The sequence below is a fragment of the Pagrus pagrus genome, assembly GCF_965226575.1.
Source record: "Pagrus pagrus genome assembly, chromosome: 14".
NCBI lineage: Eukaryota > Metazoa > Chordata > Actinopteri > Spariformes > Sparidae > Pagrus > Pagrus pagrus.
Window position 1 is genome coordinate 6,358,491 of NC_140198.1, and position 11,487 is coordinate 6,369,977.

The window sequence follows — 11,487 nt, forward strand, 5'->3', positions numbered from 1 at the left end:
AAAAAAAAGTCGGTTTCACTCATGAAAAAAAAAATCTGGAAAAAAAATGTTTTCTCCTGAAAAAAAAAAAAAGATTTTAGTGTTTTCACACATTATCATTTTTTTTCTCCTGAAAAAAAAACCCAACTCAATTTCACACGTGAAAAAATTCTCTTGTAAAAATTTTGTAATCACTTTTTTTCTTCTGAAAAAAAAAAGTCGCTTTCACTCAAAAAAATGTTCCTGAAAAAAAAATGCAAAAACATGTTTTCTCCTCATAATAGAAAAACAGGTTTTCACTCAGTTTCACACGTGAAAAAAACTCTTGAATAAAAGTTTTATTCACACATGAATAAAAAAATTGAAAAAAAGAATGAATATCTTTTTTTCTCTTGAAAAAAAAAAATAAAATAAAAATATATATATATATATATATCATTCATGAAAAAAAATCTCCTGAAAAACTTTTTTCAGTCATCACACATGAACATTTTTGACTCGAACATTTAGATTTTTCACTCCTGGAAAATAAAGTTGTTTTTTAATTATTCTCCAGAAAAAAAAAAAAAATAAAATGTTTTCTCCTGAAACTAACAAAGGATTTCAGTGTTTTCACACATTAGAATTTTTTTTTTCCTGAAAAAACAAAACAAAACAGTAAAGTTTTAACTCAGTTTCACACGTTTTCTCAAATTCAATAATTTATCCTTGTAGCTCATGTAAACAGCTTCAACTCCTCTACAAAATAATATAACTGTGTCAAAATAATTCATTATTCTTGGCAACAGGGGGATGTGCCTGTTTCCACAACACTTGCAACACACTGCAATCGTGTTTATCCTGCTCTCCAGTGGCTGTGACTGCTTATAGACACACAAAAGACAGAGACCTTTAATATTTGCTTTTATTTTGGAAGTCTGTTGCAGGCTGTGAATTTCATCTTCCAACACAGGTCTCCACGACCTCTGCAGCATTCATTTCAGAAACACAAATCCACCAACATGAGACAAAGCAAGATACCCTCTGATAAGAACCCCGGTACTCACTCACTGTACAACTAAACAACTACAAGTGCACTTTTGTCTCCTCTGAGAAGCAAGAAACACACAACTGAGCAACACTTTGGTCAGTCATCTTATTTGGAATGTAAAAACAGGTTGGTACATTTTACTTTTTTAAAACACAGTAACATTGTTGACCTCATTCAAGGCAGCGCCAACTCTAACAGAAAGGTCTCGGATATTTAGTATATACAGTAAACTGGGGGTCACTGGGTCATGCTGTTTACAACATGCACCGTGCTACTGTTCTCATTTCCATTCTGACCTTTTCTCCAGCCCTTTGGACCTCCATCCAACTCAACGTTTACACATTAGTCATTTTAACTTGACTGCATTCTCGGCAAACAGATCTGCTTGTGTTATGACCTCAAGCAAAAACAGCAGTTCATAAAAGGCAACAACTCTGTAAGGCAGAACTATATTTGGACTGTGACACATAATTAAGCACTTTGAGCAGCATCAGTATGCAGAGTTGATTGGTATGACACCTTTTACACAGGCAAGTGATCTTTCGTAAAAGACAGTAAAAGCTATTTGAAGGAAGAGAATGACAAAACGTTTGAGGCTTGTCTGAGATTTTGGATGTAAAAAACACAGTGAAAAGAGAATGTAACATTTTTTAAGACTCAACAACAGAACTTTTTCTTTTACTAAACACGTGCAGTGTGATGCATGACTTAAGGTTAAAACAACAAGCTCAGGTTTATGTGAAGTATGAGCCTGACTGAGGAGCAGGTTGAGTGTGAAGAGTGAGGCCTGCGCTCACCACATAATCCACGAAACAGGGTTGGGGTTCGATAGCGTTTCATCTGATCTGAATCACTTTGTTAAATCAAAACCTTTTAGTATCTCTTATTGAATCCAGCTGCACTGATTAATTGATTAGTCAACTATTCCGTTAATCTTCAACTATTTTGATAAGCAATTACTCTGCCTGAGCAATTCTTTAAAAAAAAAAAGGTACCATATGTAAGATTGGCCACCTGTCAAATTCGTATTCAAAACAAGTAGGGGGCAGTATATCACCAGTGACCCCTTAGTGCCGTTAGCTACAATAGTTAGCACAGTTAGCCGTGCAGCTAGCTGTTCAGACCGAGAGTGTCCGATCAGTTTTTTTAAGCTACTTGCGACTCATAGCCATTAAATTCATCAGCTTGAAGGTTCAATTTGAAAGAAAGTTAATAGTCTTGTCTCAATCCCTACTTGTCAAACACTTTGGGTTTTACAGGTTGTTTAATATTAATGCTTTGGGTTTGTAGGTCCAGTCAGCCAGTAAAGCGTCCGTATTTGACGAGTTAGGAATGAGACTCAACTATCACCTTTCCTACAAGTGGGATCTTTAAATCGTTGATATATGAATAAAAGTTTAACCTCCTACAACTGAAACTGAAGTGACACACCAATGAAGTACTGTTGTTAAACTAATAATAAAGAATAGAGCTATAAAGATGAATTGATGAATCAATCATAAGACTAATTTTGATTCTGTTGATTGTTATTTGTCATTTTCAAAGCAAAAATGTCAAACATTTGCTGGTTTCATCTTCTTAAACATGATTTACTAGTTTTCTTTATGGTCATTTATGAAAGTAATTGAAGAGCCTTTGGGTTTGGGGCTGTTGGTTGGAAAAAAACTGGGAAGTTTTCATGAGCATTTTTCCAATATTTTTTGATATTTTACAGACTAAACACATAATTGATTAATCGTGAAAACAATTGGCAGATAAATCAATATTGGACATAATCGTTAGTGGCAACAATCTGCACAGAAACCAGCTTACAATAGGGCGCAGTGATCAAACAACAGTCTAGTTAAATTGTTCCATTATGGCAACTAACTTACAGCAGTAACATAAATTAGCTTAAGCTTCCGGCTGAATTTCACATTTCTTCTGCTCAAAAGTGACGGACGCTCTTTGCTAGCAAGAAGTGATTGACAACAAAAGATTCAATAAGAGATCTGTTAGCCTCTGAGTGAATCCAGATATTTTAAGAACCAGATCCAAAATGGAACCAGCTATTGTCGCCCAACCCGAACGTGAAAACAGACATGGCACAAAAATGGCACACAGAACATAGAAGCCCTTTTTCTGTAAACCTTTGTACATTATCCATGACCAACAGTCATTACACATCAAAAACACACTACAACGCAATAATTTACCTTAACTTTACCTTAAGAATAAATTAGCAGTCTGACTTGTATTGGCTGTCTGTGCTGCAAAGTGAGGAGCTTTCAGGCTCACCTTATGAGTCCAAGCGAGGCATCAACAAAGACCAGAACAAACGTCACAGAGGGGAGGGGGGTAGATAAATATGGGATACAAAGAAAGTCCTTAAAGCTGCCGTCATGTCATCACACAGTCTGGAGGCCTCTCTCGTGGCCGTCTAGCTGCACCTTAATCTTGTGCAGTTCCTCGATCTCCTGGTGGTGACGCTCTGTCTTGTGGCGCACCAGAGAGCGATAGAAGTGAATGGTGAACACCAAAAAAATCACCCCCACTGGGACCATGATGATGGTGGAGGCCAGCGCGGCCTTCCAGCCACTGTCCTGCGGCCCAGTTAATGGTGTAGGCTGTGTCGCATCGGTGGCTGTCGAGGAGCTGCAGGGGGGTCCGCTCCGGCTCGAGTCTACTGGTAGGAACTTGATCCAGCACAGGAGCACCACCTCTGCTAGAAACAGCAGGATGCCCAGGGCCGTGGAAAAGCCCCAGGCCAGCTCGATGTAGTGGTGCATACGCTCGTGGGGTGACTCGCTGACAGAGTTGAGGTTGTGGATGTTGCTGACGGCCTCCACGTTGGGCAGGATGCAGGTGCTGATCAGCAGAGCGAAGAGATGCACCGCCACCAGCACGGTGGTGCACACACTGAAGGCAATGAGGAGCACAGGAGGGTAACAGTACTTCATCTCCAGCTCCACCTCCACCATGGCCACCTTTGAACCGAATACCAGCGAAAACCAAGTTACTACATGTCCATGGAAACAAACCCAGTCATTTTCTAACTCCTCTGATGTCCTGAAGTCATTTTAAAGGACAAGTGAAATTCAGTCTCTATCTACTCACAGTACAGTCCTGCATATGCTTCCTGATTTCTGTCGTCATGGCTGAGTTCATGTCTTGAACATCTTACACTCAGAAAAATAAGTTCAACTGGATTTGTGTAAATACTAGAAATACTATAAGACCGACAAGGATATGAGGTTATCTCCATTTGTTCATTTTTTATTTGTGCAAGAGGACCTCATGATTTATTACTTAAGATTCTTTCTTTGTTTTTTCATTTAAAAAAAAAAAAGAGGTGCGTCCTCTGTGTGATGCAATAAATATATACGTTACCAAACAAAATGTAAGATTTAGTGCAATTTTAAGAGCTCTAAGGACATTTTGAGAATTATCTGGATAATATCGTGAATCACAATTATGTTGGACAGGGTAATCGTGACATTAAATTTTCATATATCATATATAAATATCTGAATGTGCAGAAAAGGTACAAGCCTGTCGCCAGCTATCACACCCAAAGTAAATTTCTGTGAGAAACATCCTGTGACTGTAGGTGCACTTAGGAAAAGTCAAAGGTAAAGCTCAAACTTTAGATGAAATGAGGTGTGAAATGGGCGAGGTGTTTTGTTTCTATTTGCAAAGAGGAAGTGTTTTTGATTTCCTGCAGCTCTGATTCACATCTCTGGTGGCTGAGACTCATGGTATTGTAGCATTTAGAGCCATCTGCCACACTAAACTGATAAGAAAATACATAAAACACATAGACAAGCTGCAATTGCTCACATTTTAGGAGCTGGAGCCGGAGGATGTTTTCAATTAACTGACTGTCAAACTTATGAAATGAAATTATGAATAGAAAATGCTTTGTGTCCTGTATATTTATGATGCACACAGCTGTATAAACCCTAGCTTGTGGCTAAAACTTCAAGTGCTGTCAATGTTCTGTTTTCTGTTTTTTCTTTATTTTCTATTGTTTGCTTTTTCAGAATGCTCAGATGTTGAAGAACTGATGGTTAGTTGCCATAAATCAACCATACAATGATATATGTTATCAAAAAATTCAGCCCAGCAGACAAACTATAAGCATTAAGGTTGCTGTTTAGCAGACAACACTGAAATCTTGAAAGAACAAACAGGAAGTTTAAAACCAATTCATAACCACAACAGAGTTTCATGTGACATGCTAGTTACCGGATACTGATTATCTAGGTCAAGCTTTGTGGTACTGGAATGCCTGTAAACATGAAGAACAACGTTGTGTCCTTTAAGAGGCTGTGTTGCACTGAAGCAGAATACGACTGACCATTGCAAAGCCAGAGAGCAGTGCAGAGGTCCTGCTGGAGGCCTTCAGCTTGGCCCGGCTCAGGTAGAGTTTCCTCCAGGACAGGGCCTGCACGGAGTGGTGGTTGGAGCTGACCAGCTCCAGGTAACTGCGTCGCACCCAGTCCCTGTAGTCCATCCCCCCGCCATCGGGAGCCCGCTCTGAGACCCCTGGGGCTGGGGAGCCCATAGGCACGTTAAGCTCACTGCTCATGGCACCTGGTGGGTATAAAAAGATAGAGTCAGTCATATCAACGCTATTTCCAAATTCTCCTCACTAAACATGAACACTAAACTAAACTAACATAAGAGGAAGCAAGTTGTGAGATTAAATCATAATTACATAAAAGAATCCTTTTCCTGTTCGACATGCATCGCTTGGTTAAGTGATGGCAATTCAGCGTGACATTCTCGGAGAGGGTGAGTGCATTTCTAAGCAGTCAGACCCAGTAACATTCTAGTAACATGACACAAGTCTGAAATGCACTCCATCGCATTAACATAAAGCCAACACCAACACAGGATAAACATACAGAAAGAGTGAATGCATGATATTAAGTTAAAGAGATTATTTTCCTGTCAGATCTGTCTATGAATTTATCTACCCCCCATGAAAATACAGGGTGAAAGTGGTTAAGGAATAAAACCTTGCACTGCCAGAATGATCATCTTACTTGCAGCATGTGCGCAAAGAGGTATTTGGCAAGAGTCCTTGTATGTATGTGCACTGACGGACATTATTAAACAGGCAGCAGGAATCTCTATATAATGCATGATGAAATAGCAGGATGCACCAAGATAAACAACGCACAATTATACTTAATTCCCCAAAATGTATAATTCTATCTTTCTATATTATATCAGTGCAATCTGTGTTAGGAATTCTGCAGGGCATGAGGTCCATCTGTCTCAATAATGTTTTGCTCCTGCATGCTGTTAGGCCCCCCCCCCTGTCTAAGTGTGGGTGTGCAAGTAGGAGCTTTAGGAGATAGAGGGAGAACAGGAAAGAACTATCATGAGGAAGATAAAGCATGAATTTAAATGAATGGAGTTTTAAAAATAGCAGCAACTGTGCTGCTATTTCCTGTTTCCTGACAATATTTCCCTACCGAGAAGATTGGAAAGATTAAAGAAAGAAAATATCAATTTATTTTGTCATAAAACATGGTGAAGTTAGAAATCACTGCATCCCATTAGCGACAGAATAGAAATAGAAACACAGAATAATCTGAATCTGCAAGGTAACTAGTAACTACTACTTAGTACTTCTACTAGTTAGAGTAAGTAGTTACAGTTATAGTACCTCAAAATTGTACTCAAGAACAGTACTTGAGTAGATCATACTTAGGTTTATTTCATTATTTAGACACAAAGATTTTTATTTTTACTGCAAATGAATATCGGTCCCAAATATCGGGTTTCAGTCTCCTTGATTTCTAAAAGATTTCTGAAAAAGCCATATCAGTCGATCCCTGATGTACATACACTTTATCAGTCTACCCCTAGTGTCGTTACTAGGAGTAGACCGATTATTATCCCAGGCCGATTATCGAGGTCGATATCCAATTATCAGTTTTGGTGATTTTCCTGTCGGATTGCCGATAAAATAAACTAATTTAAAAATGTGCTACAGCAATATCTGATTGGTAACACGTCGCAATTAATAGCCTATAAGCACCGAATAATGCTTGTAGGACGGGCCAGCTGCCATCCCGAGGAGAGCCAAAAACATTTCTTTTTACAAATAGGACCTTTGAGAACAGCACTTGAGTAGATTGTACTCAGGTTTATTTTCATCCCTGGTTGTTGGAAATTTTGACACAAAGATTTTCACTTTTTACTGCAAATGAATATCGGTCCCAAATATCAGTTTTCAGTCTTCTCGTTTTCAAATAATCGGTATCAGCCCTGAAAATCTTGAAATCTTCAAGTGTCTATATACTTTTGGCCACGTCGTGTAGTCTCAACCACTGTCACCTTTGAAGCTCTGACATGTCAGCACAGCTTCCTCTCTACTAACCACAAGACTTTGTGCAAACACAAACCACTGGTTTTCCAAGTTTGTCTAAACTTACTCATCACCATCAAGGTAACGAAGGCAGTGAGCCAAATAGGAAATACTTCATATCCACTGCATTTACTTAGCAGTTATTACACTGGAAGCACAAAATTGGCTTGTCAACAACGTCAAAAACAGCTGTGCATTTAAATGAGGAGATTTAAAGTGATGCATTACCAGGGGGGGAAAAAATGCAATAGATGAGTTGCATTATCTTATTCAGAGAGGAAAGAAGGCTCTGTCCTAGTGTAAACCCCCTGCAGGGGTAACACTTTAGCAGATGAGTGCACCTTTACGTCTCAATGTATATTTAGACCTGTGGTAAGTTAGCAGGATCCGTTTACCAAGTTTAGCTTACAGAAAGCAAAGTCTAAAACAGTGCTGCAGTTATTTTAATCAAAATGGAAATCGCTGACATTAATGCAAATAAAAAATATTGAGGATGCATCACCTCCACTTGTCTTTATGAGCAGGACTTACAGTGCGCCAATATTCAGACGTTAACTAGCTAAAAAAAAACAACTCCTCTTGCTAGCTAGTTAGCTAGCTAACTAATCAACACCATTTCTAATGAAGTTGCTCGTCTGTTAAGCAATTAGACAACTAGACTACTTTCATCTCACCTGTCTGTTGAAGTGCCGTCCGAACTGTAAATACAAACTCCAACGAGGTCTTCTCTCCACACTGGAGACACGACAATAAACCAACACCGCCCGCACCGCTCCGGCTGTTTTGGTTGAACAACTTCCGCTCTTCGGCTGCAGTTAACAGCACCTCCGTTCAGCTCCAGCAGTGAAGCCAGGGTGTGTCGTTTCACTCCTCACCAGCATATTTCGCGTACCTGGGTGATGTCTTTCTACCTCACTGCGACACAGGACCGCCGGACATCGTTTCTTCCTGTTTCGGGGCCGTTCAGACTGGAGACCCGCGGAAGATTGCGGAAAACTAAAGCCGTTAGCATAAAGCTTCCGGTTGGGCGTGTTGCCTTCAAAATAAAAGCACAATAATCTGTACATTGAGGAAAACGTGTCAAACCTGTTTTTCCACTTTCACCAAACAAGAGCACAGAGTGGAGATGTGTCATGAGTCATGACTATATAATAATACCGAGTTTAATTTAAGATAGCATTATATACAGTGTAGCCAGCACTTAGAGCCACATCAGGCACCTCTTACTAGAACTTTCCCAAGTTCATGTAATAGATTTTCTTAAAAAAAAAAAAAAAAGCTGTACTCCAATTACTTTCTAAGTTATGAATTTTTCTAATTTCAGCACTATAGTGATTCTGTGTCTGTGTCTTCTAAACCTCACCCATTGTTTATTTTTCACTGGTTTGGGATGAAATTCTTCAGTGTGTTGTTTGGTATTACTAAATCACTACCTCACCTTCATCCAAGTCCAAAAAAGATGTAGCTTTTACCCCTGTCTTGACCAGAGGTTTTGATATTGATGACTTGGAAATCAAAGACACCGCCTTCTCACACCTGCTGGCTAAGAGATGTTCTATATTTTATAAAACTGGAAAAGATTCAGCTTTCGAATAGCAGCCTGTCTTCCAAATTTGATGTCATCTGGGGTCCATTTTTCCAATATTTTAAAAGAATAAAAATGATCTCATGAGCAACTGTGATGAAACAATGCATAAAAAGTGTGCAGGCTCTTAGCTTAGTGCCTGTTTATCACACAGCGTGTCCATGTTCATGTGTGCCAACATTACAATCTAAAATATCGAGAAACTGGCAAAAGTCTGAACTGCCATGAAGCTTTAAAGTTACATTTTTAAAGAAACAATACAACCATGGCTCACTAAATTATTTTGAATCTGGGCTAATTAAGTTTACAGCACAAGGAGTTATGAAGTAGAGTCACTGGTAAGTCAAATTGTCAGGAGGAAGTGATCACAAGAGGAAGCAATACAACATTGATATTGGCACTGATATTTTGTCCCTTCCCGACTGCTTAGTGCCCATTTCATTGTGAATATCATGTATATTAAATATTTTGAGCAGCTTAGCAACACAGAAACAATTATATGAAGAAAAATGATTGCATGACCTTAAAATGCATGACCTTAAAGTGCACTGTATTGCTTGTTGTGTTTTTGTTCTGATTTGTTTTGTTTTGTTTTGTTTTGTTTTTGTTTTGTTTTGTTACGTTTTGTTTTGTATTTATACTTTCATATTTGTCTATTGTATTTGTTTTTTGTTTTTTTTACAAGACCGAAATAAACACACTACACTAAACTAAAATCAGTCATTTTGTTAAACCGCCTGAATAAAACAGACCTCAATTACTCCTCATCCAGTGATTCTGCACAAGATAGATGTCAAACACATAAAAACACACAATCTTGGTCAATCTTGTTATTTTTAAGGCGCAGTCGTTGCAATGTTATCAAGCACGGTACCTTTCACACAGTGTTAGTCATGTCATTTCATGTGGTGATCCATACTGGTGAGATGACACAATCCCTTTATGTTATCTTCAGTATCACAACAGGGTAAAAAAAATAGTAAGTAGACCATCCTGAGTTGGTAAACTGTAGAAAACTATCATGGCACCTTGTCCCCCGGTGGCACTAACACTAGCAGTGCATTCATTGCTGCCAACTGTTGATTCAGACATCTCCATTTATAAATTGTTTTTTATATGTTGATGCCAAACACCTCCAAAAATGACCTCAGCCCGTCTCTCAGGCCCTGAATAACAAATTCGATTCCACACCACAACATTTCTGTTTTTCCCATTGCTGGCAGCTAGATGTTGAGGAAATGTTCACTGATGCATAGTGGTGAGACAACTCAAGAAAGGAGCTCTGTTGAGCGCTGCCGTCCCAAACATTCTCAGGATATCTTTGGTCATGCTCCTGCACGTGTGATCATAACAATGGCAGCGCTGTTTAAAGTTTTAGTGAGTAGTGGAGTGTGAAAACGAACTGTCAGATTCCTGCTTTTGCATAATCGATTTAACCACATTCCTCTAACATGGAACAATAACAGTACATGTCCTGACACTTCAGGACAGCTGTAGACATGTCATCAACAGCTCCCCCTTACCTTGGTCCCCACACATTCTGCCTCATCAGGGCAGTTATGGAAAACAGAGACTAATGAAAATCAGATCTTAATCTATTCAGCGGAGACCCTGACTCGAGAGTATTCTTGTCTTAATCTCAGTCTAATTGCGCCTTTGATGTGCACTTAAACTTGATTATCGGTAAAGACTTTATTTCATTATGAAACAGCACACTGTTGTAGTGCAGTGTTACACACATAGATAAAAGGGGCTTATGTGAATTTGGGGAAGATTATGTGTGCTGTTGCCAACTAAAGCTTTTAAAAATAACACAGAATTCCAGCATTTAAACTCAGACGTGGAGATGTACAACAAGCGATATCACGGCAGGTCATGCAAGGACGAAAAAAACACGAGGAAAGAAAAATAAACAAATTCTAATAAGATTAATCACAATGAATCTGTTAATATACTGGTGTGTGATGTGAAGCATCAAAGAACAGATACACAGTGGGGTCCAAAAGTCTGAAACCACAATGAAAATCTCTAATATTTTCACGTGAACCTGGAAATAATCAGAAAGTTTGAGGTTTTCAGAAAGTAAGTGTCAGAAGTCATTCTGTTATTCTGAGTGAAGAGGGGCTTTGGCAGTCTCAAATCCTGGTTGGACTAAAGATTTCTAAGGGGGCAGTGCATGGCAGTCTAAAAATGCTTTGCAGAAACTGGATCAGTCGTATCCAAAGCACGATCAGGCAGACCCACACCATCAGAAGATCAATACAACAAGCTCTTAATGCCAACAAGTTCAATAAAAGACTTTCAGGTTTCTCTAACATGTATATTTGTCTGCTTGTTCCTACTGAAAAATGGCTTCCAAATATATATTTATTTATGACTCATGACTCTGACAGTGATTGAATGGAAGATTTAATCAAGTACTGTACTTGTACTTGTACTTATAGTATTTCCATTTTCTGCTGCTTTATACTTCCACCCCACATTTTGGAGTGGACTGTTATACTTCAGCTCCCCTACATTTATTTGATA

At 38.8% G+C, this 11,487-nt stretch overlaps 1 protein-coding gene across 2 annotated transcripts; it reads right to left on the reverse strand.

The window, feature by feature from the left end:
- Positions 1 to 865: 865 nt before the first annotated feature.
- Positions 866 to 8,371, reverse strand: orai2 (ORAI calcium release-activated calcium modulator 2; the record flags this gene model as incomplete). Of its 2 annotated transcripts, XM_084374643.1 has the most annotated exons (3): positions 866 to 3,975; positions 5,349 to 5,584; positions 8,048 to 8,371. In XM_084374643.1, the coding sequence occupies 2 exons, from the start codon at positions 5,577 to 5,579 to the stop codon at positions 3,397 to 3,399; spliced, it is 810 nt and encodes a 269-aa protein (XP_084230769.1). In that variant the 3' UTR covers positions 866 to 3,396. The 2 variants fall into 2 exon arrangements, with proteins under 2 accessions (XP_084230769.1, XP_084230768.1); XM_084374642.1 differs by lacking the exon at positions 8,048 to 8,371 and having other exon boundaries at positions 5,349 to 5,615.
- Positions 8,372 to 11,487: the final 3,116 nt, after the last annotated feature.